Source organism: Castor canadensis, chromosome 2 (genome assembly GCF_047511655.1).
Source record: "Castor canadensis chromosome 2, mCasCan1.hap1v2, whole genome shotgun sequence".
NCBI classification, from domain to species: Eukaryota; Metazoa; Chordata; class Mammalia; order Rodentia; family Castoridae; genus Castor; species Castor canadensis.
Window position 1 is genome coordinate 102,795,291 of NC_133387.1, and position 27,459 is coordinate 102,822,749.

General features: G+C 43.6%; 2 protein-coding genes across 2 annotated transcripts in view; one reads left to right on the forward strand and one right to left on the reverse strand.

Annotated features, from left to right (window-relative positions):
- Pkd1l1 (polycystin 1 like 1, transient receptor potential channel interacting) overlaps positions 1-27,459 on the forward strand; it is a 130,872-nt gene that overhangs the window by 69,104 nt on the left and 34,309 nt on the right. Inside the window, exons 24-37 of the mRNA XM_074058154.1 lie at positions 508-720; positions 1,823-2,065; positions 4,985-5,095; positions 5,201-5,361; positions 6,600-6,700; positions 14,642-14,834; positions 16,926-17,009; positions 18,873-19,080; positions 21,493-21,599; positions 22,691-22,907; positions 24,491-24,664; positions 25,865-25,984; positions 26,070-26,139; positions 26,726-26,772. Coding sequence (XP_073914255.1) covers positions 508-720; positions 1,823-2,065; positions 4,985-5,095; positions 5,201-5,361; positions 6,600-6,700; positions 14,642-14,834; positions 16,926-17,009; positions 18,873-19,080; positions 21,493-21,599; positions 22,691-22,907; positions 24,491-24,664; positions 25,865-25,984; positions 26,070-26,139; positions 26,726-26,772 — 2,049 coding nt within the window. The remainder of the gene's footprint in view (positions 1-507; positions 721-1,822; positions 2,066-4,984; positions 5,096-5,200; positions 5,362-6,599; positions 6,701-14,641; positions 14,835-16,925; positions 17,010-18,872; positions 19,081-21,492; positions 21,600-22,690; positions 22,908-24,490; positions 24,665-25,864; positions 25,985-26,069; positions 26,140-26,725; positions 26,773-27,459) is intronic.
- On the reverse strand, positions 4,415-4,604 carry LOC109687327 (short transmembrane mitochondrial protein 1-like). Its single transcript, XM_020165162.2, has one exon. The coding sequence runs from the start codon at positions 4,602-4,604 to the stop codon at positions 4,461-4,463; it is 144 nt and encodes a 47-aa protein (XP_020020751.1). The 3' UTR covers positions 4,415-4,460.

Genomic DNA, 27,459 nt, shown 5'->3' on the forward strand with positions numbered 1-27,459 from the left:
CTCTATTTTTGTGCATGCTTGCAAATAGTCCATGGTGAGGGTTTGGAAAGAGACAGTAAAGTAGGGTTTTGCTAGGCAAAAAGGCATCACAGGTGGGAGAAAATATGTGGCACCAAGAAAAAGCCTCAATTATTTGGGACAGAGTAGATCATGCGTAGAACATAAGTAGATGATGGGAAGAAAAGGCTGTGCCAGGAGGTTGGATCAACTGGTGGAAAGCTTTGTGAAGTAGATTTTAGCATTCAAACCAAGTAGCATCTGGAAGTATAAAAGATGGTGAGGGACCTTTTGTTTTTCCTTGGTTGTTTTATGAGTAGGAAACTGAACATCAAGATCAAATTTTTACTGAGGAAATTTTCCAACAATCAACTAAAGACCAAACATGGCTGATCCAGTTCTCTTGATCTCAAGTTCAAAAATTTTAACTCAGTGAGAATGAAAGAGGCATGAGTATATGCATCATAGCTCAAGAAACATTTTATTTTATGTCCCTTTTTTCTCATGCAGTTAAGTTTTATTAGTGCAGTGCACATACTCAAATACACCCAGACGCTCCTTGCTCAAGGCCAGTTCTCAGGGAGGCTTGAGGGTGGCAATGAACTCAGTCTTGAACTTGTCCTTCTCATCACGGGAGTCTGGGAAGCCTCCAGACAAGAAAAATTGAGAAATGAGGACTACCTACAAGAAGAAGGAATGAAGGTCATCTCAGGTGTGCTGCTAGTAAGTGAGACATTTTTCTCCATCTCTAAAACATAGCTGCCCAGTGGTAGAACGTGGGCTAAGTGTGTGTGAGCCCAGCCCCACAAAATTATGAAAACAAGGCTGTTCCCCTCTCCCACATATTAATCTATATTTGTAATCGCTTTTCATAGCCCAAAATAGAATTGGATCCCAAAGAACTACGTTTATAATTCTTGGTGGTACTTTGCTATTTGGAAATTTTCATTTTATTTACTTATTTTGCAGTACTGGGTTTGAACTTGGGGCCTTATGCTTGCTAGGCAGGAGCTCTACCACTTGAGCCACTCTGCCAAACCATCATTTTCAATTTTATGTGATTTGTGGGAACAGTGTGGCATTCCCAATGTTTTGATCAATTTTCATTTAGGATATTTAGGAAGGTGTTTGACTTAGAAACACCTCTCAGGATACCTTCTGGGTTTTGAGGAATGGTATAAAGTAATGCTTATAGTTTCCTACAAGAATTAACTTAAAACATAGCCCTGCTGACCTATAACTGCTAAAAAAAAAAATCACCCAAAATTTATTTCATTTATTTCTGCTGCAGTACCTTTGGGGAATTATCTTAGCAATTGTTGTTTTCATCTTACAAAATGGCCAGCACTTTCAGAGAGCAGTGAATTCATGGACAGCCTCTTGTCTCTCCTCTTCTGTAGTCTATCATCAGACCTTCTGGTTTATTCAGCTGATAGCCACCAAAATGTAGAAAGTAACTAAATACTCCATCTGAATCTAGTAATAAATGTCTTTACACATTATCACATTTTCAAATATTCTTTGTATCCTGCCCTGTAGTAAGCCCAAAGGCCCTGTGGTCATGTTAACAGTCAAGTCTCCAGGCTATAATGGTATTAAATTCTCTTTTGATAGGCAATAATTTTAAAACGAGTACAATAGCACAGAAGTGTGTGCCAAAACAAAAGAAAATAGTCCTTTAATGTCCTTGTCTCAAAATGGTTTTTTTGGACAAACCCATCCTAGGTTCAGAAGGCAATCTTCTCCATAACCCCTCTGGTCTGCACTGTACACAGGTCACTCATTCACCCTGCAAACGTCTTGCTCCCTGTGTTCTGTGTTTCAGGACCGGCTGTCTTTGAGCCATGATTGTCAGATCTACATGAGCACAGGGCAGATTGAGTTCCGGACCCTTCTACACCACAAAATTCAGAGCTCAGTCCAGAGCCTGGGCTCCGTCCTGGTGCATTTACCTGGTGACCTGACTAGGCACAGTCCTGTTGGAGAGGAAACGCAGAACCTGTGTCACATTAGCCAGCTGGTGTTCTTCAAGAGGAGCCCTTATCCCACAGGACGGATACCTGGGCAGGTACTAGTGGTGGGTGACTGTCACTTCTAATGGCATTTCAGATTGTGTTGACCAGGCCTTGGTGGTAGAAAGGGAGAGTAGGTTGGCACACTTGCACCTGTATTTTAGCTCTGAGAAGAGTCACTCCTCAGGGAAGACCCTTTCTCCAGAAAACTCTTAGTATCACGAGGGTCCCTGGTGTCTGGGTGAGTGGACCTATTCCAGATTTCCCATGGGGCTTTGAGGTTTTTGTTTGTTTGGTGGCACTAGGGTTTGAACTCACACTTGCTAGGCACGTGCTCTACATATTTTGTGTTAGGTATTTTCAAGATAGGATCTCCCAAACTATTTGCCCAGTCTGGCTTTGAACCATGATCCTCCTGATCTCTGCCTCAAGAGTAGCTAGAATTACAGGCATGAGCCACTGGCACCCAGCTGGGCTTATGATCATCATTGGAGAACACAGGGCTCTGTGGGGTGCAGTGATTATGCCTGGGCAGGTTTACTGTGCCTAAAATCAAGCACACAGCTCAACTGGAGCAAAACTTGAGAAGGGACTGTGGGAGCCCACCAGGACTGTCTCTCTTTTCATCCACACTCACCAGACAGGCATATCTGAACCAATACTGGTTGGGGTAGGGAAGGGGTGGGAAGGGAAGGTTTGGTCTCAGCAACTTAGCAATTTTGTGATCTACCACATCCACTTCTGCTTTCAGAACCTCCATGAGAGCTCTGAGAGTGTAACATCCTGTGTCTTCTCTCTGTCATCAGCCTCCCAGCCCTGGTGTATGTACCTGGCTTATTTGGGCACCCAATAGATTGATAATTAATTAAGGTACAAATTAATGATGTGCATCTTATTTTGATCAAAAATACTCATAATGCATTTGCATATTTTTTTAAATTAGGGAACTAGAAATGGCTAACAAGCATATGAAAATAATTCATACCAAAAGCAATAAAGAAATTGCAATAAATGACTTTTTTAACTTACAAAAGTGCAACTATTTAAAAATACTGCTATGAACTGGGTGCTGGTGGCTCAAGCCTGAAATCCTAGCTACTCAGGAGACAGAGATCATGAGGATCATGGTTCGAAGTCAGCTGGGGCAAATAGTTCTGCAAGACCCTATCTTGAAAAAACCCTTCACAAAAAAGGGCTGGTAGAGTGGTTCAAGGTGTAGGCCCTGAGTTCAGACCTCTGTACCACACACACACACACACACACACACACACACACACACACAATACTGCTTGTGGAAGTGTAGCAAGTGAACCAAGGGATTGGTTGGTACCAGCTTTCAGAAACCATTCTCTCACTAGACCTCACAAGTGTCACAAACCCAGGTCCAATTGTCACACTTGCAGGCATCCACACTTGAGGACATGAGAAAAGATTTATTTACAGAAAGATGTTTTGTTTTGCTACTTATCCAAGACATTATTTGTGCTAGCCCAAACAGAAATGCACCTGGCTGTGCATCGTAAGATGTGTAGCTCGTGGGCCACTTAAGTGAGTTATAATTTATAGAGAGCCAATTAAAATTACATCCATTAGGGAGTTTTAGGGACTTCAAATATTTTATGCAAAAAAAATTATTTGCCCAATGTGTCCTCAGTGCATAGAAAAAGCTTGAAATGTGCCGTCCCCAAATGTGACTTCTGTGAGCAATGGGTTATTTCCTTTCTAAATATTTACATCTTCCTGGGTATCTACAACAAGCAGCTACTTCTTTTTGAACGAATTCTTAGAGTAAAAACATAGTTTTTAAAATAAAACCTTGTTTCTTTTATTTTTTTAATTTTGCATATTTTTAAAAAATTCCCCAGTTCTATACAGAATTCCCAGAATATAGTTTCTCAGTTAATGAGGAGCAAACTGATTTAATGGTTAAATTATCAACTGTGGAGCTGCCTGACAACAGTATAAAATAAATGGCTAATTCACCAGAAACCGGCTTTTACATATCTTAATTACTTTTAATCAACAAATTTTGTAACAAGTATTTAGCAAGCACCCATTATAATTGCTAAACTGTGAAAATCAGCATTACTTATACCTGGTCAGCTATACAAAACTCATCAGTTTTTCTTTTGACAAAAGATAGTAGAAATCCCAAAGAGGGAATAAACTACTAATTAAAGGTTGTGTTTGCTAACCTAGCGCTGTAATTCCAGTCTTAGAACCTCCCAAGTAGCTAGAAGGAAGACACGGGAAGAGGTGAGGCTGCTGGAAACATTAAGAGCAGTTCTTATCTTGTAGTCCCATTTTTCTCTGAGGCAACACACAGCATCTGGTAAAGAAGAAAATCGCTGAGACTGGAGAAGAGAGCAAGAGTTTTGGGATTAGGACGTGAGGATGGCCCCTCAGAAGCAGAAGAATTGGTGAATCCAGAACACTGTGCTAGAGCGGGCCTCAGGAGCTAGGGGGTTTCTTCTTGGCTTCCAAGTCCTTTTTAATCTCTTCAACTTTTTTAGCCAGGTTTGGAATGTCATAGTTCTGAGCCAGGTACATACCAACCACGATGCCAAAAGTAGATCCATGCAGTAACTGGAGCATGATGGTGTCAGAGAAGGCGAGGAGAGCGCCAAACGTCCCACAGCTGCACGCGCGGTCCGGGCCTGCCCCCCTCATCTCCCCGCCTCCCCACCCCAAAATCTTGTTTCTTGTTCTTACTTTGAGCCACTCCGCCAGTCCTTAAAAAAAACAAAAACTTTAAAAATTACTCATTTAAAAAAAAATAACATAACTAAAACACTAAACTCAACCCAAATCCTATCGCCCTACCTAGTACCAGTTTTCCTTTCTGTGTGATCCCCTGGTGTCTGGCAGGTGATTTTGTAGAACCGTAATGGTGCTGTCACTATACTCTGGTTTCCTGCCTTTCTTTTTGAGTCAACTCTTGGCTTCATTTTCTGGGATGGTATTTGTTTCCCAAGGTTGGTGGCCTTGTGCGCCTCACCCTCTACAGCTGCTCCAGCAGAAGACCCATCCGCAGAGGACGACTGGAGACTCCAGTGACTGTGGAGTTTGGAGAAGAAGACAGCCCTGTAAGCACAGCCATCCCTGAGCCCTCGCTTCATCTGGGCTGATTTTGCACACGCTTGCCTTGCCAAAGGCAAATTTTGCTCAACTTGTTTTCTTTTCAATGACAGGATAATAAGAGAAATATGATGATGACGTTTGTCTTGCTTCGTAATAAGGTGAATTCTCATCAGTTCCTTGGGCTTTCTGAAAACCCCCAGGAATCACTGCAGATACAAATTGAATTTTCCAATGTCACAAGAAGAGCATTTCCGGTCATGTTGCTAGTGAGGTGTGTTCGTTGAGAATGACAGCTACAGCAACAGTGAGATTGTAGCAAGACATGGTCCTTGAGAATGTGTGGGTGGGTGGAGGGAGGTTGGCAGTACTGGGATTTGAACTCAGGGCCACCCACTTGCTAAGCAATTACTTAAGTCACACCCCCAGCTCTTTTTGCTACAGTTATTTTTGGGATAGGGGCTCACATTTACGCACAGACTAGCCTGGACCACGATCTTCCTATTTATGCTTCCTTTTATTTTATAGGAAAATATTTTATTTTTTTCTTTTCTTTTTTTGTTGTTCTGAGTGGGGGTACACTGTGGCATTTACAAAAGTTCTTGCAATATATCAAATCTATCATAGTTGAATTCACCCCTCCATCATTCTCCTTTTCCTCCCTCCCCATTCCTGGAATAGTTTCAGCAGCTCTCATTTTCCATTTTCATACACGAGTACACAGTGTTTCCACCACTTTCACCCTTTCCCCACCTCCTCCCCCTTGCTACTGGTACCAGTCTCCCTACCCCCAGGCAGGACCTGTTCCTTGCTCCTGTTCTCCAATTTTGTACAAGAAAAGAAGAAGAAACAAATGGCATTTTTGTTTGTTTAAGATAGCTACACATGGAGTTTCCTTGTGGCATTTCCATGTTTATATGTATTTTATATATATGTATTTCTTATTTCTATCTTAATCCCTTTTTTATGGTGATTTCAACAGGTTTACAAATTCTATATTCATTCTTGTATAAAGAGTACATCAGCCATATTCACCTTCTTAACTTCTTTCGTTTACCCTTTGTCATATGTGACCTCCCCTTAGCGTGACCTATTTTTCATAATTTGCTGTATTTGTAGTAGGTCTACATTCCACAAATGAGAGAAAACATGCAGCTTTTGATTTTCTGATACTGGCTAACTATGGTAAAAACTTTAGTAGGGATGTGTCTGTGTGCTGTGGTTCAGGCCGTACCAATGGGGTCAGCACTGTTTGTTTTATTCCTACAAACTCTGCTGGTTATTTCTTGTTGTCTTTCCTGAAGTCTTTATTTTATTATGAAATCAGGGATGAAAGTCTTACATAGAAGTTTGTATTAAAAGGCTAAGAGGTGCCACGGGATAAGAACATTTGAAGCTTATTAGCTCGCACTGTGTTCTTGCACCGAGAAAGATGTTTAACAGAAATTACATGACTAAAGTGTTTGACAGAGGAGGAAGTCTAAACATCCTGACTTCATTTTTGCTTTCTAGATTCTCTGAGAAACCCAGTCCATCTGAGTTTCTTGTGAAACAAATCTATTTCTGGGATGAGCAGATTGTTCAAATCTACATACCAGCTATTCCACGCCAAGGTCAGTGACAAGAGGAATCTTTTTAGTATTCAATTCTCTTTAGGTGACAAGGACACCTTCTGTGTGTATAGCAGTATTTTTCTTTCCTTGTGACACACACAGCTGAGTTGTTTCTCTGCCTGCTTATATACAAACCATCTCTCAACAGATACACTTGTGAAAACCACCCCACAATAAGTATAGTCCTTGTCCCCAAGTGGTATGGAGGTGGGGCATGCTGCCTGCCTGTCCCCTGTCCCCTGCACAGTGGCTCCTGTTCTTGTGGTCCTGGGATGGCTGTGGCTGGGTCTATGCCTACAGCACCCACCCTTCTTTCCTCAGACTGGCCTCTGCTGAGACACTGGCTACAACTGTTCGTTTGCCCTGCCTCTGGCACCTTGACTTTGCCTCTGACCTGCTGCCTTGGCCTCCCTGCTGTCTGTCAGGGGCAGATCTGTAGAGGGGAGTGTGTCTGTGTTTCATGCCTAAGCAGAGAGAACTGGACTTTGCCAGAAGTAGTAGGCAGGGGACCTAACTGGCTTTGAGGCTCATCCCTCCACAGCAGTCCCACCCTGGTTGCTCTGAGCCTCTGTGGCCACCCCTGCAAGGGTGAGAAGCTCTAGAGGTTGACGTGAGCCACACAGCACTAAGAAGTCACACGGCAATCCAAAGACACAGGGACACCTGCTTTACCTCACTTCCAGCATGCACTGGCCCTCGAAGGAAGAGTTGGGCTTCTGACTCTTGGTGAATGGGGGCCCATCGTTTTTAAATTTTACTGGTATATACTGGTTTTCCTCTGTGCTTCATTCACTTTAAAGCTAGTCATTTGTTTTAAAAATGGTTCAAACTGTATGACTGATCAAATGGCAATTTTCAAAAATCTTGCATTTCATGTTTCTTTTCCACAATATTTGATTGTAAGAAATTTCAAACTGATAGTAAAGCAAAAAAAAAAAAAAATGAGCACCTGTATTATATCACCTGAATTCATCATTTGTTGACTTTTTTTCTTGTATGTGTGGTGGTCCAGGGGTTTGAACTCAGGGCTTTGTGCTTGGGTTGGGAATTTGTGGGCATTTTTGCAACAACACTGACCTGTTTTTTTTTGGAGGTACTAGGGTTTGAACTCGAGGCCTACACCTTGAGTCACTCCACCAGCTCTTTGTTGTGTTGGGTTTTTATGAGATAGGGTTTCACGGACTGTTTACCTGGGCTGGCTTTGAACCACAATCCTGATCTCTGCCTCCTGAGTAGCTAGGATTACAGGCAGGAGCCACCTGCGCCCAACAAGCAACACTGACTTTATCTTCATGGTGCATGAGTGTGCAGGGAGCAGTCTTTTGAGGAAGGTGACCCAGTGGAGAAGACATTTCAGTCCCTTGACACTCTTTGTTTTTGGTGGGATTGGGGTTTGAACTCAGGACTTTGCACTTGTAGAGCAGGCACTCTACAGTGTGAGTCACACCTCTAGTCCATTTTGCTCTGGTTATTTTTAGGAATGGGGTCTCGCTAAACTATTTGTTGGGACTGGTGTCAAACTTCTGATCTCAGCCTCCCAAATGGCTAGTATTACAGGCGTGAGCCACCAGTGTCCAGCTGACATTCCACTCTTCAATACTTTCCCATGCACATGGAAACAAAGCATTCTCCTACCAAACCCAGTACCATTATCATAACCAAAGAGATACCAATATTAACTCCTCCACTGCTCATAATTCAAATTCTTGCAGTTTGAATAGCAATACATATATTTCCCCAAATATCTTTATATCTCTTTACTTTTATTTTATTTTATTTTTATATTGTTTTATTATTCATATGTGCATACAAGGCTTGGGTCATTTCTCCCCCCTGCCCCCACCCACTCCCTTACCACCCACTCCGCCCCCTCCCTCTCCCCCCCACCCCCTCAATACCCAGCAGAAACTATTTTGCCCTTATCTCTAATTTTGTTGAAGAGAGAGTATAAGCAATAATAGGAAGGAACAAGGGTTTTTGCTGGTTGAGTATATCTCTTTATTTTTTTAAGTTCAGAATTAACTCAGAGTTCATGAATGCATTCCATTCCACTCCCTTTAAAATCTATTTGTTTTGTTTTGAAAATAGTTTTTTTAAACAAACTTTTTAAATTAGGATATATTCGTTGTACAGGGGGATTCATTGTGACAATTTCAAATAGGTTTACATTGTACATTGATTAGATTACTCCCAGCATCTCTTCCCCTCAACCCCCTCCCCGCCCCACTTACAGCAATTGCAAGAGGTTTCTTCTATTTCATGTAAGTATATGAAGTGCCTCCACCATATTCCCTCACCTTCATCTCCTCCATTCACCTCCCCCTCCCACACGTACCCCATACACACTGTACCTACTTTACAGTCCTGTCTTTCCTTATTTGTATCTACGTCAATGTTCAAAAGAGTTTCTCAATGTGTCCCCATGGGTGTACTTTACCTTGGTCCATTCAGCCCGCTCTAGTTTTAAAATCTTGAACACTGTCAACTTCTCCGGCAGACCCACCACATGCTGGAGTCAGCTTGTCCCTTTTGTCTTTTCCTCATAACCTTGACTTTGTCATGAGTCCAGGCCGGTTATTTCCTGAGCATCTCCCACGCTAGGATTGCCTGTTTTGAATTATTAAAAGTCATGGAGCACACTCGGTATATGCTGACTTTGACTATGTGCCCGATGCCCCAGGGGACATTCTCCAGGCGCTCTGCTCTAACAGGACATTTTCCTCTTTGTGCTTATTGGGTCATCTGTGATGTGGTCACAGATGCGACCTGTGGCTGGTCAGTCATCAACTATCCTCTTCCCTACAGCTCTCAACCATGGCTTTATGCCTGCATTGATGACAGGCAGCAATCTGCACAATGATGGATTTTCTAATTCCACCATGAACTATGTGGAAAGCTGATTTGGGAATCAGCTTTTCTGTCTCTGTCTCTCTCTCTCACCCTTGTTGTTCTGTCTCTCTGTGCATGCAGTTTTGCAAAAATTCGGTATGCTCAGTTCACTTCTGACATTTTCCTTTTTGATGCTCAAGTTATTCCAGGGGGAGACACTTCAAGTTGCATCCTGAATTTCCTTGCCAGGACATGGTGAGCACCAAGATTTTTCCTTGCTTCCCGGGGCATAGGGTACCCAGCTTGTCTGGCACTTGACCTGCACTTCCTCAGAATTAGCCCCATCTTCCTGGGGAATGATATTTAGAGAGAAATGTGGTCATTGCTGTTGAGATGTTGTTGATTTAATAACTGTGGCGGGGGGGGCACAGAAAGGAAGAGAAAGTAGGAGGGGGAGAGAGCAGAAGTGAGGGAGGGAGAGAAAAAAAGAGGAAGGGAGAGAGAGGGACACAGAGAGACAGGAAGAGAGAGCTGGAGGGGAAGAGAGAGAGAAGGAGTGAGGGAGGATAAGGAAGAGAAGGAGGAAGAGAGAGAATGAGGGAGTAAGAGAGGGAGGGAGAGAGAGAGACAGGGAGGGAGGAAGTGGGAGGGAGAGAGGTAGAGATAGAGGAGTGAAGGAGGGTGAGGGAGAGGGGAGGGAGAGAAAGAGAGAGGAAGGGAGGGAGAGGAAGGAAGAGAGAGGGAGAGAGAGAGGAGGGAGAGAGGGAAGAGAGAGAGAAATGAATTTATGCTGATGCCTCCAACTCAAATCCATACCCTGGGTTCCTTACTACCTCCTCTGTTGCACATTTGGATCCATTTGCAGCAAGGACTCTAGCTCCCAGTAATGTCACTTCAGACATACTTTGCTCTGTCCTGCCATAAATACAAAATACTTTCAGAATTAAAGCACTTGCAGCCCTACCAATAACAAACCTACTGAACTTCAGTCTTTCTAGGGTTTTTGTTTTGCTTTGACTATATTGTACAAAGAGCACACACTCGAGTGTTATTTGAATTAGTTCTTTTCTCTTTGTGTGTGGGGTCTTTTTCTGTTTTATTTTTGATGTTTTTACTATAAGCATATTATAGTTGTACAGGATTGGCTATCAGTTTTATATACAGTTAGGTTCACCGTTTTCTCTGCATGTCCAGTCATTTTTATTTAAGTTTATTTTTGGAATATGTGAGCACTGTATCATTTCAGTTCTAAAGTGTATTTAAGGCCATATACACTCTGTACTACATCCTACCTCCAGCACCCTTGCCCTCTACTTTCTCTTCTTTCCCTCGTTGGAGTTTGTTTTAATTCCTTATTTTATCTTTTCCACGTTTCTTTTTCAGGGGGGAATAAGCACATACTATTTCCCCTTTTTTCTTAAAATTCCTTACACTCTTTTGCAATGTGCTCTTGTCTTTGACTTTTGTTGCTGTGATGCACACCTGAGAGAAAGATTTATTTTGATTCAAGGAAGGAAAGATTTACTTTGGCTCACGGATGCAGAAATTTCAGTCCATAATTCTTGGTCCTTGGTGAGGCAGAACATCATTGAGGTAGGAACATGTGGCAGAGGACACCAGTCACCTCAGGGTGAACAGGAAGCAGAGAGAGAGACAGGAAAGTCCAGGGAAAGACACAGCCCCCAAGGACCCGCCCCCCACTGACCGACTTCCTTCAGCTAGGTACCACCTCCTAAGGTTTCCAGAGCCTCCCCAAATAGCATCACCAGCTGGGGACCAAGCATTCAACACATATGCCCATGGAGTACATTTCATATGCAAACCATAACAGCTTCTCTTACTTTAATTATATGATAGACGTCACCCCAACCTGTATTCACTCATCAGTACCTTCATCTGTTACTGCTGCGTGCTCTCCGTGGTATACATTGTGGTTAATTCAGTCAGCCCTTGAACTATGTGACCTATGTGCACAGGAGACATTTGCATACACTCTGCTAAATTAGGGGAGGAGTAGCTCTTCAATTTAAATTCCTAGATCAAAAAATGCATCTCTGGTTTTGGTAAGTGTTCCAGACACCTTTCCTACAATGGAGGAGAGTACTTTTTCCCCCACAGCTTTGCAAAGAGTGTTTTGAGACTGTTGAATTTTGTCAGTCTAATAATTGAAAAACAGTTTTCCTTTTTTCTTTCCTTCCTTCCTTCCTTCCTCCTTCCCTCTCTCCTTCCCTCCCTTGTGGGGAGTGGATTATGAGAAGCCTATGAGAACTTGACATGAGCACAGTTGTGCTCAATGATCTGCAGGCTGAGTTTGGCATGGCCCCAGCCGCAGAAGAGAGTGAGAGACAAAATGATGCACAGCTGCTTTTCCTAAGTTTAATGTTTGAAGAAGTAGGAACTGTAGGTTTCTCTTGTTACAATATTACACCCCTCCCTGAGAAATGTTGCTCCATGTCCTTGTTTACCGCTGGGTATAAAAGACTTGCTGAAGGAGAATGAGGCTTTTTGATTGACAGATTGATTTCTGGATTTTGATTGGCAGCCTGTGGGCTGCTTGTGAGGCCACTGCTGACACTGCTGCTGCTGGCTATGCTCTCCACCAGAGCAGCTTTCTGCACTGAGAACTTTATAGATAGGCTTTAGAAAAGCTATGTTAAAGAAAAAGCTAAAGAGAACATGGGTTGGTGCAAGTCTTAGAAACTTTAAGAGTTAATGCATATGCAGTTTTTAGACAAGGCTGCTGTTGTGTGTCTGCAAGTCTGAGAACCCAGATTTAAAGGGAACATGGGACAGTGCAAGTCTAAGGACCGAGACTTTAAGAGTTATGCTATTGCAGTTTTTAGACATGGCTGCCGTTGTCTGACTGCAAGTCTGAGAACTCAGACTTTAAAGGGAACATGGGACAGTGCAAGAATGAGGGCAAAGACTTTAAGAGAGATTAAAGGAAACATGGAACAGTGTGAGTCTATGGAAAGAGGTTTTAAAGAATAGAAAAGAAGAAAAACTTTAGAAGTAAGGTTTTAAAGAATAAGAGAAAAGAAGCAACAAGGCTGTTGTGTGTCTCCATCCAAGCACCCAGTACACCTGGCCCCAACTTTCTGCATGCCTGCTTTCTATCATTTGTCCTTTCTGAATCTTCAGTCGCCCCCAGTTAGAACAGTAGCACAGGAGCTCAGGAGGCTCACAAGACTCCCTCTCTCTCTCCTTCTTGCCTTTCTTTCTTCCCTTCCTCCCTCCCTCCCTCCTTCCTTCCTTCATTCAGTCCTTCCTCCCTTCCTCCCTCCCTCTCTCCCTCTCTTCCTTCCCTCCCTCTCTCCCTCTCTTCCTTCCTTCCTCCCTCTCTCCTGTCTTTCTTCCTTCTCTTCCTTCCTCACTCCCTCCTTTCCTCCCTCTCTCTTCCTCTCTCCTTTCTTCCTGCCTCCCTCCCTCCTTTCCTCCCTCCTTCCCTCCCTCCTTCCCTCCCTCCTTCCCTCCCTCTCTCCCTCACTCTCTCCCTCTCTTCCTTCCTCCCTCTCTCCTTTCTTTCTTCTTCCCTCCCTCCTATCCTCCTTCCCTCTCTCCCTCTCCTCTTCTCTCCTTCCTTCCTTCCTTCCTTCCTACCTCCCTCCCTCTCTCCCTCCCTCCCTTCCTCCCTTCCTTCCTCCCTCCCTCTTCCCTCTCTCTCTTTCTTTATCTCTTCATTATTTGTTTGAGAAAGAGTCTCACTATGTAGCATAAGCTGGCCTTGAACTTATGGTCCTCCTTCCTTAGTCTCCTGAGTGCTGGAATTACAGATATGTGCCACCATGCCCTGGAAGAATGATAGTTTTTATATGAATGGAGTTGAATATTTTTCATATGTTTAAAGGCACTTAACCAATTTTTTCTGTGAACTGTTCATATATACCCAGTTTTCTATTGAATTGGTTTCTTCTTGATTTTTAAGAACTCTTTACATGTTGCAATAACTTGTCACATTTTCATAATATAAATAGCACATTTTTTACAGTTCATTTATTTTTTTACTTTATTGGTTTTTTTTTTTGGCTTGCAAAGAAATTTTAATAGTAAAATTTACCAATTTTTTTTGTGTGTGTGACTCTTAGATTTCAATTAATTGTTAAAAATGAATTCCTGGGTGGAGGCCTGGTTCAAGTAGTAGAGTACCTACCTAGCAGCAGGGAACCCTGAGTTCAGACTCCAGTACCACAAAAAAAAAAAAAACAGTAAAAAGATGGAGAAAGACACATAATGCTCTCCCACTATCACTCATTAAAAGAAAGATTGCTGGTGGAGTGGCTCAGGTGGTAGAGTGCCTGCCTAGCAAGCACAAGGCTATGAGTTCAAACCCCAGCACCACCAAAAAATAAAAATTCCTTAGATCTAGTTCTAAGAGAAGTCATTCATGTGCTCTCTTAGTCCTTGTACAGTTTTATTATTTGCATTGAGATTTCTGATCAATTGCTGTTTATTATTATGTACAGTAGGAGGAATGGCTCTAATTCTATATTTTTACAAACAGCTAATATCTAATTATTGCAATACCATTTATTTAAAAACCTTAAGAGAAGCTGGTGGAGTGCGGCAAGTGGATAGAGTGCCTACCTAGCAAGTGTGAGGCCCTGAGTTCAAAAAACAAAAACAAAATCTTAGGAGAAAAATTTAAATAGTGGAATGTTAAATGATTTTGCTTTTAAATCTAAAAATTATATGGGAATGATAGACAAAGAGCACATGGGTCGTTGTACCGTCCTTACCAGGAAGGGTGAAGACTGGGTTCACATTGATGTTTGGAGGCTGGCTGATGAGTGCAGACAGTGGCGAGTGACTCCGATGGCAGCTGAACCAAATGAACTCTCCAGTCAGTGGTGTCTCCCTTGATCAGGGAACACGGAGAAACTAGAAACACAGTTTTCTTTCCAAGCCCTCTGCTATTCCCAAGCAAGGGTCTAGATGCATTTAATTCACCATTAAATTCCACAGGGACAGCAATGGCCAGAATTTGATGTACCAGTTCTTTCTCTGTTACATTTTTTTTCCTTGTCCCCACAGCCTGCTTCTCTGTCCACGATCCAGGGTAGAGTGTACAAACTTCAGCATGTATGTCCTTTATTTATCTTTTTTCTTTTTTAGGAGCGAACATAGGATATTTGTCCCTATTGGATGCTGACTATGACAGAAGACCTCCAAACAAATATTTCGCCAAGTCAGTGAACTATACAGTACATTTCCGGTGGCTCCGATGCCTGTTCTGGGATAAGAGAGAGTGGAGATCTGAAAATCTCTCTCCACAATCAGGAACTTCTCCAGGAAAAGTTAACTGCAGGTAGGGGCACAAGGCTGAGGATAAGTCTGAGAGTTTCATCAAGTGACTGCTTTTCTTCTGCAAAATTTGGCCAAGATTCCAGAGCCTTGCCTGACTCACATCTTCCGCCTGAAAAGCTGGAGCAATCTTGGTTGGTACAACCTCAATAGTCTGCCTCTTATACCTGTTGGCATTGCCATCTTGGTTCTCCCACTCTAGGGGAAGGCTAGTTTCTACCTGGTCTTCTTGCTCACCCTCTCCCCCATGGTGATTGGCAGGACATTTCTCAATGTCTATTAAGAAATGAGTCACTAGGTGAATGACTGAGGAGACATTTATTTTATTATTGTAGAAATGCAAGCAGCCTTTGGGTGTGCAACTCACAGTCAGGCACAGGAGGTCCTCTACTCTCACCAGCCCTTCCCACCCCAGAATCTGGCTTGAAAATGACCTTCATGAGGAAGGGAAACCTCTGCTCCTCCATGAGTAGCCTTCAAGGGACCTTCTGGCAGTCTGTCATGTCACTAAGCTGGAAAAGGTCTATTGCCAAGAAACAAAACTAATAATTTTTTTTAATTAATATGACTTTATTGAGGCAAAGAGATGTTAAAAATTTTAAAACATTTTTGTTAGAATATAAAAGTTGTATAGGGTGTTTCATTGGAACATTTCCATATATGCTATAATGTACCCTGGTTTGGTTCATCCCTTCCATCATTCTCCCTCTTCCCCTTCCCCCTTCTTTAACAGATTTCTTTTTTTAAATTTCTTTCTCTCTTTTATTTCTTTTTTAAAATTTTTTATTGTTGTGCTAAGGGTACATTGTTTGACAGGTTTCATTGTTCCATATTCACACCTGTGTAGAAAGTACATCAGCCATATTCACCTTCTTTACCTCTTCGTTTACCCTCCCCCTCCCACTATGCCCTCCCCTTATCATGACCTGGTCACACTCCTGTCCTTCATTGTTTAAGGGTCTGCTCACTGTTCAGTGGAGATTTTACCTGTCAGTATATTGTACTTTAATCAGTGTAACCCCCTCTCTTACTCTTCCTCACCCTTTTCCCCTACCCTATATCATTCAGCAGTTTCAGTGTGTTTTGTTGTGTCTTGTTCCTAAACAGATGCAATGTATTTCAATATTATTCACTCCCTGTCATTCTCTTCTTCTTTCCCTCCTCTCCTAATCTCTTCTAGCAGTCCCACTTTTGGAAACATATTGTGCATATACGTTTATATATGATAATGCTTATACTTGGATCTATCTTCCACATGAAAAGAAAAAAGCATGTGACCTCTGTCTTTGAAACCTAACAACTCCATGGGAGGCTTAGTTCATTGACTTTTGCTGTCCTTACCCTCTCAATGGGATAGAGACTCAACAATGATTAGACACATTAAACAATACCTTCCATCTTAAGAGAAATTAAACCATAAGTAATTATTTATTGTGGTTGTCTGACAAATGTGTCCAGATCCCAACATCTCGGCAACGTTCATAGATATTTATTGCTTTTCCTCCATTGCACCCTTTTTCAATTACATGGTGCCAGTCAAACTTTCAGGCAATGGTTCAATATTGCACTTTGATATCAAGTTATGCATTAATACAGTCCTTCATTTTCTATTACATACTACTCTCTGCTAGGCATGTTTGTAAGAGCCAGCAGTACAAAAATGAGTAACTTATGGAAACTTCCCAAAGATGAGGTTGAGATAGGTTTTGTGTTTTTCAAAAAGGCAATATTTATAGTGGTTGCCATGGTACGAGTTACCAATGACAGGGTATTTGTAAAGTCAACAGTAGGCTTTACAAAGGTTTGCAGAGTGTCTAGTTACTGAAGTCTGTCCACAGCAAGGTTTTGTCTTGAACCTGATAGTCTCTGACAGCTGGTGTCTCAGGATGGTCTCCATGCCTGGACATGAGGCCATCTGGAACATCAGAAGAGTCACAAAGGTGTTTCTAATTTGGGTTTTGGGTGGACACAGTGACCTAGCCTACATGAAGCTACAAAGACTGGAACTTGTCTTCCTTCATACTTCTTAGCAAGCATACGGTCACACTGTCTGCAGGGTGGATATTGGGTGTTCTAATCTGCATTTTCCTCTTAGCTATCATCGCCTGGCACCATTCTCCATCCTCAGACGAAAGCTGAATGCCACTTTTGAAGTGAGTGATATTTCCAAGCTACAGAGGTAAGTTCCATTTTCTAAATTAAGACTTGCTTGCTTTTATTGGACTACTGCCTGCTCAAGATGTCCACGTATACTTAAGCAGTTGCTTGAAATCCATGTTGCATATTTTGTTTTGGTTTTGGAATATCTGATATCCATCAGAAGATAATTGTCATGCAATGTTATATTCAAATGTCTGTCTCTACTTAAACTCACTGATAAGAGATTTAGAAACTCAGAAAGTCAGCACACTTTTCTTATTTGAGTTTAGCTGTGGTGCTGTGTGAATTATCAGTTGGGTTAATGTGCACAGTGAAGACACTGCCACATTTGTCTACCATGGTTTCTACTTATTATCATAGCCTAATTAGTAATAACTTCCTTTTGTCTCTCGGAAGGGCAATGTTTACATATCCGCTAAACAACTATATTTAGAATCAGGAATGTGAGCAAATCAAGGTCAAGCAGAAACCTTTCTTGTCTCACTCACCCCATTGCCTCTTGTTCAACCTAGAGCTTGGCCCCTGGAGATGCTTAGTAAACATTAAACACATGCTGAATAAACACCCAGGGCAGGCCTAAACCTCCTGGGGTGTTCAGTGGAAGAGTGTTTCTCCCTGATATTCATGTAATAGGAAATTCTATCACAGTAGTACTTGGTAGACTAGTCAGTGGATCAGATAGTCAGAAAATAAGGTATTAATTACTAAGGTAACAAGTACTGGCTCCAAACAAGGTCACCAGATGTCTGGAAGTCAGGGTGGAGAGCATGCAGCCCCGGCTCTGGGTTCTGCAACATTGATACTACCCATGGGACAGGGGGTCAAGAATACCAGAAGAAGCTTGGCAGGAGGCTCCCTCTGAAGTCATGCAGAGGCAGTAAGTAGCACAGGTACATCTGGTCAGAGTCCAGGAGGCTCCAGCACATAGTCCAGGTATAAGAAGGTCAGGATGAAGCTAGGTAAGTCTGATCTGTTAGGGGTATAGCTTAGAACAAGCACATCCTGGTCTTGGTGGGGAGGAAGGAAGAAGAGTAGCAGGCCAGAAACCAATAGCAGAGCCTAATCCTTAACAGGGTGGTGGAGTAGTGAAGCAGGGTAGAGAGAGCACAATGTCCCCACGCGTCATGGACTCCAGAGCCACCTTCTGAAATCCTGTCAAAGCTCTCTAAGGCTTGAATCCAAGCAGAAAACCTTATTAGGTTAAAGTCCCAGGTAGGAGATTCTGTATGGACACTGGGTCCACAGGGGGCTGGATGACCCCTTCTACAACCAGCACCGTTACAGGGAACTGAGGAGTGTGACCTTCCAGTAGTGAGCAGCCAGTGCCACCCATAAGGACAGGTGGGATATTGAGGAGGCTACTTGGAACCAACATCTCCTTACCTTGCCCTACTGGGAGTAGAGGGACTGGGGAAGTCACCACACCTGGATATTGAAGGATCTTCATATGTCACATTGCTGAATCTTTACAAGAGCAGTGACACTGGCACTTGTGTCCACATTTCCCAAGGAAGGTTCCTCAGACCCAGTGGGTACAGCCTCCGCCATGGGGCGCTGGGTCATCCATCACAGGCCTCCTTGGTCCTGGATTCCAGGCCACAGGGTGCTGGTCCCTGACGCTGGGGCAGCCGTGGGTCTGCTGATACTTCCTCCATGCAGCCTTGAGCATGTGTTTGGAAACATCCCAAGGCCAGCAGAGGCCTGTGCATGAGGGAGGGCTTCAGTGTTTCCTGAATGTCAGTTTCATGAGTAGTTCTCAGGGTTGGAGCTCAACAGTAGAGTGCCTGCCTAGCATGCAAGACGCCCCGGGTTTGATCCTCAGCACTGCCAAAGAACAAAGTTATCCTTGAGTAATTCTTTGTTTCTCTTCCTTTCTTGACAGCCACCCACAAAACCTGCTTCCCAGTGTTTTTATTGTGCTTTTTATGATTCTTTATGGATTCTTGGTTATAAAAGCCAGATGTGTAGATTGTCATGAAAAAAAGAAAACTGGCCACATTTTTCTGCAAAAAGACACGCCACCTTACCACCAACTATATGCCATTGTCATAGACACTGGTTTCCGGTCGCCAGCCCATTTTACCTCAAAGGTAACTCAAGGCTCTTGGGGAGGTCTTTTGTGGGGCCTAAGGGTGTGGACAGACCTGACAGGCACCAGAAGTGACAACGTAATGCATTGGTGTTCCTGTCAATCACTTGTCCCCACCGGACCCATTCTAATTTCTGGACTACAGCTTGTCCACCCTTCCCACTGCCCTCCCTGACCTGCACATATGTCAGGGCAGAACTGCTCTGCTTGCCCTCCACCAGTTGGAGTCCCCTTCTCTCTTCCTGTTTTCACCGATGGAAAGCAGCCAACAAGTACTGGTTTTGTTTCTGAGACTTTGAGAACCAAGTTGTGCTCTTTCGAGTTAACATTGTATTCATTACCCAGTCACACAGAGGTAGATTTGGGGAGAAAGGAGTAAGATTCACCAGACCAGCCTTGAGGCGAGGTGGGCACAGGACTGTGTTGGGCATTCAGGGGCTTAAAGGAGCAGGCAGAGGATGAGGTAAGAGGTGTGAGTAAGAGGAAGTGGCAGGAGGATGAAAGAGGAGGACCAGCCTAATAGCACAGGGGTACACCCATGCCAGAGTGGACTGTGGAGGAGAGGTCTGCAGAGGCAGACACTGAAGTCCTGGCCAGAGCCAGGTGTGTTAGCAGATGTGTGCCCAGACAAATCTATGGAGAAGTCACCCTGATGAGGGGAAGCTTCCATCCACACTTATAACTCACTTTCCCCATTTCTCATGGGAACCATGGTTGCTTTTGTGGCACCCATAGGTCTAGGTGTGTGGAGGAGGGGGGTCCAGCTAGAAGCAAGGAGAGGAGCACACACACGGTGTGCTTGTCACATAGCAAATGCAGATGAATCTCAGCAAAGTAATTAGAACCAGTAAGTTTAACAAAGTTTTGGAAAAAATTATCATCACTGTCAAACAGCAATGCTCTTTATTTCACATGATTGGAAGCAAGAGTCTTCTCAGCACAGTCAAAAAATGGCAGGGTACCTAGAAGTAGCTCACCAGCTGGGCACCAGTGGGTCACACCTGTAATCCTAGCTACTCAAGAGGCAGAGATCAGGAGGATCGCGGTTTAAAGCCAGCCTGGGCAAATAGTTCAGGAGACCCTATCTCGAAAATACCCAACATAAAGAAAGGTTGTTGAAGTGGGTCAAGTGGTAGAGGGCTTACCTATCAAGTAGGAGGCCCCGAGTTCAAACCCCAGTACCACCAAAAGGAAAAAAAAGAAGTAGCTTACCAAACATAAATAAACAACCATGGAGAGAATTTGTTCAAAATATATGAAAAATCTATACAAAAAGCTTGTTCATTCTTGACTCAGATAGCTAATTTTCCTTGTTGTTTCTCCCAAATTATAATATTGATAACAACAATGATAATGTGAATTAGGTTCTATTAATTTATAGATGAAAACCTAAGACATAAAGACGTTAAACTCAACCAAATCGATCATGATTCTAGAGAGCTCTTCTGTGGAATTTAAGTGATTCTAAAGCTTATGCAGAAGAGAACCTGACAAAACATGAGAATGACAGGAGCAGTCCCGCCAACTACAGAAGACAGGCAGGCACTCCCCACTGAGAACCAGACTTAAGTCATAGCTAATACAGGGTAGCCTTGTCGAGTTTGTGGGACACATTAGAGACCCCAGAACCTACCTGGAGACATGTTGAGGTTTTATGAACCAAAGAGGAAAGAGCAGATCATCCAACAAAATGTTTTGGACATTGGTTGTCTTTGGAGAAGAAGGTAATGCTCAATCTTCACATTGTACACAAAAAATAAATCCCAAAAGCTTGAGACAGAAAGGTGAAAAACAAAATTTAGTCAAAGACAATATATATTTTGGGATTTGGAAAGATTTCAAAATCAAGGCATAAGTATCTTTGTTAAATGAAAGATTGATAGATTATACTACTTTAGAATTGTAAGTTTTTGTGTGACAAGGCCAGCCCCATTGGGAAGGTGCCTCTCTGAGGGGCACCTGTACGTGTGGATGCCCAGCCATGGCCCTGGCCACGCCCCAGGGTCCAGCAGGTCTTTCCCCAGAATCCACTGTACAGACTGAAGAGCTGAGTTGTTTCCCCATTGTCATGTTCTTTTACTCTCCTAAGAAAGACAAATGCTAGTGAATCATCCCAGGTGGGACTTCCCTTTTCTCAACCAAGTATGTGAAGAGCTGGCCAGCTGTACCAGGCTGTACTTTCACGTCCTCCACGTGGGTCTGTCCAGGGAAGCCCTGGCTTGGGAGGGGCTGGGAAGGCCATGTGTTCCTCAGTCCTCTCATGCCAGGGCTCCATCCTGTGACTCTGTTGGGTGACTTTGTGGAAGGAGGAAGATGGGAAAGTACAGGGAGGCCCCACCCTGCCCCAGCAGGACCCTGTGGGTTCGTGGTACAGAACTCTTCTGAGCTCTTACCCCTGTGTCTGTGTTTTAAGGCTTTCATCATTTTATGCGGCAAAAATGGGCATACAGAAACCAGAGAACTCTGCTGTCCAGAGAAGCCCCTGTTTGAAAGGAATTCCAGGCACACCTTTATCCTCAGGTATTCTGTAATTTTACAACCACAGATTTGGGGAAGAAGGGACAGTCAGAATTGGGGCACCTTATCACAAACCAAAGTAAAATTGAGAACATTGTCTCTAGTGGGGAGCATTGATTTACATACAAACTATTTTATGATCAGATCTAGTATTGGGGGAGATTAAGTAGTTTACATGAGGGAAGAAAGGAGGGATGGGGGAGACATTAATTTTGTATGCTAGAAACACAGCATTTCTATGTCATTAGACATAGAAATAAGTTAATTAATTAGTATCATCCCTGATTTGGAAGAGCAGTGACACATTGTGTCACAAAGACATGGTTCAGAGGAAGGGGAGTAATTTATCCAAACAGGAGTACAAGCACCTGACATCCTCGGAAATATGAAAGTACTGAAGTTAAGTTTTTCTTCCTCATGGGAAATTTCATTTATAATATTAATTGATTTATAGTATTGTCTTAAATGAAGAGAGAAAAGATTAACTTCAGACTAACTCATGCCAGATGCAGATAGGTGAATTCTGTCTGAGTGACTTTGGTTTAGGGAAACTACACTTGTTTCCCCTTGTCTTCAGGGCTGTGTTCTAAGCCCTGCCCCACCAGTGAATTCCAGAAACAGCAGGCAGTATTGAACCCTGTATCTACTGTTTGTTATTACACTTACATACCAACTAAAGTTTAAGTTATCCGTGAGGCACAGTTGGAGATTAACAATCACTAATAACAAAAATAGAGTAACTATGATAGACTGCAGTAAAATGTATTGAAAATTTATTGTTTATTTCTGAAAGGTTCCACTGAATATTTCTGGACTGTGTTTGATGGTGGGTAGCTGAAACCATGTGAAGCAAATCAGAAGATAAGGGGGACAATTGTGATAGATGCTGAGGCCCCGTGTGCACCATTGATCACTATTCACTGGCCATGTTCTGGGGACTTCACCTGTCACTCTGCATGATGGTTATCTCTTGGCACATCCCATCCGCCCCTCAGGGGCCATAAGCGCCCCAAGGATGGTGCAGGGTTGGCAAGGTGCCCACACCATCCTGCACACTTGTAGCTGATGAGAGATGTTTTTGTGTGTGTCACCAGTGCTTCTGACCAGCTGGGCCCGCTCCAGAAGATTTGCCTCTGGCATGACAGCCGTGGGTGTTCCCCGAGCTGGTTTGTCAGCCATGTGATGGTGAAGGAGCTACGCTCAGGACAGGGCTGGTTCTTCCCTGCCCAGTGCTGGCTGGATGCCAGCCGATGCGATGGCCGGGTGGAGCGGGAGCTTACCTGTCTGCGCCAAGGGCTTGGCTTCAGGAAGGTAGGCCCTGTGTGGGACCCCTTCCACAGTGTACCCAACAGGTCAGCCACATACAGTACTTAGTTCTGTGTCTCTCACCACGGTTCTTTCTTTAAGCTATTCCAACTCTAACTGCATTGACTTTGTCCTTAAGTCAACTATCAAGACATCCTCAGTCTTAAATGAGTTAAGTTTTTCTTCCTCATGGGAAAATTTCATTTATAATATTAATCGATTTGGAGTGTTGTCTTATATATAGGTGATACTGGAGTTTGAACTCAGGGCTTGCACTTGCCAGGCAGGCCCTCTATCACTTGACCCATACCCCCTCCCACACACACACACAGTTCTTTTTCTTTTTAGGGATTTTTTTCAAATAGGGTCTCTCATTTATGCCCCATCCAACTTGGGCATAGTAAGAAACATAATCAAGATGAATTTGAAACAAGGGTTCCCAATGAGGTGGAACTCGGGTTTGAATTCAGAGCTTTACACTTGCAACGCAGGCTTTCTATTGCTTGAGTCACACCTCCAGCCCAGTGAAAATTCTGCATCAAAAATCAAGGCCCTGCTTCAACTGAGACTTTTCTTCAGGTAATTATTTCCATGTAAGAGCAACTGTTTCGCTGACAGAATACCATAGACAATTGTTCCTTTTTTAGCTGCATTGCTTCAAATCATATGCAAGAAATCTGCTCTTGCTAGTTAAGTCATCCGTAAGCCCATATACCTATGTCCCATCAAGCAATCATTACCTCTTGGCCAGTCTACATACAAAAGACATATCCTCATTCTGTTAAAATTGTTTTTGCTGGTATTTCCTTATTATTTTTCTTGTACTCCATGATGTCAGTTCTATGTAGAAGAACTTTTGGGGTTTTTCTCTAGAACAGTGTGGAGCACCTAACATTATTTGGATAAGATTGTAACTTCTAAAACTTAGGACAGTCCATGAACAACAGGCCACTTGCTGCATGGTAGACCCTACATGTAGGGCTATTGAAGACAGATGTAGGTGAACAGCCCCTGCTCTTGCTACACTTAGACCTGATTAAGATGAACTGTGTTGTTGGGGGAAGTGATGAGAACAGAGAGCTTTGAAAATCTGTTAGGATCACAAAGGAGAGATGTGACAGGAGGTCCTAGTGAGGAGGTCTCTCTGAGCTGGCATGAAGGCACTTGAGAACCACACAAGTAAGGCAGAAGATGCTTTGTACTCCAGCTCAGGAGGCTTCAGCTAGATGTTGTACTGGGCGAGAGTCCAGGGTGGTAAGAATGTGACCATAGCAAGATGCTACCACACTTAAGGTGATGAGGTGGCAGGAAAGGAGCCAGAGCACGGAGTGATGTAGGGTGTCCACATAACATCCAGCAAGCGAGCCAGGATAGACCAGCCAAGAAGGGTTGGGAGAATGGTTGGGGTAGAGCACTTGCCTAGCAAGCTTGAGGCTCTGAGTTCAAACCACAGTACAGCCAAAAAAAGGAAAAGAAGAAAGGAAAGCCAAGAAATTTGGAGTCTCAGCTCAGAACATTACAGGCAATCAATCAGGATTTCATTCCATTCACATAAACACTCACTGTCAGGGAATTGTTCTCTGTTTCAGCTTTTCTATTCAAAGTTCACCGAGTACCTGGAGGATTTCCACATCTGGCTCTCGGTATACAGCCGGCCCTCTTCCAGTGGCTACCTGCATACCCCACGGCTCGCCGTGTCCTTCTTCCTGCTGTGTGTCTATGCATGCCTCACTGCTCTGGTCACTTCAGGAGGACATGAGCAGGTGGGAGGCAGAGGGTTTCTCCACAGTACTGTACAAATCCAATACCTGCAGTGTGGCTCCCTCTTGATGAAGTAATTAGCAAAAGTCTCTGTCCTTGGAGAAGGGTTTATAGTAGGAGAAGTGAGCTGTGTGATTGGAGGGCTGGTAGATGGAACTGGGAGGGGTTGTCAGCTGGCACACGTGGCTGAGGGACCACTGTGCTTGGGTGACTACTGCTGTGTGGGAGCTCCAACCTTGAGTTGCCATACAGTATGACATTCCCAGAGGTGTTGGCAGCCCAGGTTGTCTTGTGAGAATACTCCTGCTATTTTTAAGATTGACAATTTGTTCACAAATCCTCTGGCTGAGAGAACAGTGATGCCAGTTTGTACTATATGCTGGTCTAATTACTCCTCACAAGATGTAGAGAATCAGTTCAAGCTGTTAAATGGAGACCTAGTCTTTCCTGGGCGGGGGGAATAGCATGACTTTGGGGCAATGGGAAAATAGCTAGACTTTGTTTCTTAGGATGACCTCTCGGCCACTCACAGGCCAACCCACTGGGTTCATGTGATTCTCTCTGCAGGAGAATGTGGTGGTGGGGTCCACCTTAGTAGTCTGTCAGTGGAAGAGCAATGCTGGCTCCCTTACATAGCACCAGCAGTCATAGACATGTGGTAACAATTATGGATTTGGATAATTTTTTTTTACGAAAAGTACTATATTGGTAGAATTCAGTTTTTAAAAGATGATAAATAAGTATCATCAAATAGCAAGACCAGAACTGCAATATCTACCTAGGAAAAGCTTGGGGCCTGCATCGGGAAATCTCCAGTGGGTCATTACTGGAGGGTTGACCAGTTGTCTCATCTGAGACCTTGACCATTTTTCCCTGTTTGATGGTATACTGAGACTATTGATGACTTCTTGTCAAATTATGACAAAAATTAAGTCAACAGACTCTATACTTCATGAAAAGTGGGTGCATAGAAAACATTTGTCCAATCTACAGTGATTTGTCTAGGAGGAAAATAAATGATTTCTTCTGATTTTTCAGCCCCTTGGATGGTGGGAAAAACTTCATGGGGAAAGAACTTTGATTAGATTAAAGGATGATTAGACATCCTCACATTAAATACATTTGTTTGGAATTATTAGTGCCCTTGTGTTTTGGGTTGGACTCGTTCTGACGACATAATTGGTGCTTTTGGACTGTCACAGTCTCTTCCAGATGTTGGCTCCACTGAGGTCACTTTCAGATCCTTCTTCCTGGGTCTCCTGTGCTCTATCCTGGTTTCTCCAGGGGCACAGCTCTTGTCCCTGCTCTTCAGGCTCAGCAAGGTACAGTAATTGTGTGGTCCTGTGCTCCTGGGCAGACCTCTATGACTGGGGGACTCCTCACCAATCAAACTTTTCACTTCTGCAGGGAGCCACAGGGTGTTCCCAGACTATGCCAGGCCAGCCTCTACGAAGACCATGCGTGGAAGCACCTCATGGTAATGTGTACCAAAATCAGAAACTCCACCCTGTGGCTGATCCTTTGGGGGCAACCTCCTAAGTAGGAATGTATCTCCTGCTTTCAGTATACACTGTTTATCTCACACCAGCTTCATTCCATATGCTCAAAACCACCTTCTTTTCTGTGGGCCATCCATTTCTTTCCCCCTGTTTATATTGACCTTGTCAAATCTCTTTTTCCTGAATGACATATAAGTCCTTTCCCCTACTTAATGAAGTAGGCTGTTGTCCCTTGAGGAGTAAATATTTTCCCAGTTTTTATTGAGTCTGATGATTACTTTTAAATTTTTTATACGTTCACATTAAGGTTCTTTTTACTTTTTTACTGACACATTTTTCTCATGCTGCTGTTTCTGAGGGCAGCCTTGGGTGGGTGAGGGGTCGACCAAGCCCCCCACACCAGGATAGTGCTGTCAGGAAGTCCTTATCTTGTCTTGTCTCTCAGAAAGCCTCATCTGGCAGGCCAGGAAGGAGGAGTATTTCCTGATGAAAGTTGTGCCCCTAGAAAGCCTTTGTTCCTTGGTTCAGCATTTGCCTTTTGCTTTTTGGTTTTTTCCCAATCAGGCTCTAATTCCTGTAGAAGGATACCAGGTATTCAAGAGCCAAACAAGGTAAGTGAATAACTACACCCATTAGTTAATTCTCTACCATTGTATCTCTCTGGCATCCTCCCTTGGCTGTGGTCTGCCCGTGCGTGAGTCAAACGAGGGAAAGAGAGATGAGAGACTCACCATGCTGGCCAGTGCCCACCCTCCAGAGAAGGAGGGCTATTTCCCAGGCCAAAGACCATGGGGGTTGTGGAGATCCAGGTAGGGTCCAGGAGAAAGGGTTGCAACAGTGGCAGGAAACAGGAAGGGGATGCAGCCTTGTAAAATCTGGACAGCCTTGTGTGTATGTCCCATGAAATACTGGCAAGGCCCAAGGAAGAGAGGCTGTGAAGCAACATGACCTGGACATCTGCTCAGCCAGTGACTTCTGTCCTCATGTGAGAAGTGGGGATTGAAGGAGCTGTCCCAAAGGCAGGAGTTTCTTTCTGGGTTTCAATAAGTCCTCCACTCAAGGCCAGTGAAGGGCAATTTCTAATGGGGTTTTGGCTTCTGGATGTGTGTGACTGTGCTCTTACCCTGGGGGGAGTTTTTCCCTGTGGGGGCATTTTAGGGCACGCCTGATTCCCTGGGCTTTCCAGCTTACTTGTTAGAAATACCAGGGTGCTGCTGTGACCAGAAATCAGACACCTGCTCAAAAGTTAATGAGCAAGGCAAAATCTACCTCTGTAGAAGGGTGTGTGTGCCTCTGAC

Bases quoted from the DNA above. Each gene is read 5' to 3' on its own strand.
- LOC109687327 (XM_020165162.2), bottom strand. From the start codon at position 4,604: ATGCTCCAGTTACTGCATGGATCTACTTTTGGCATCGTGGTTGGTATG.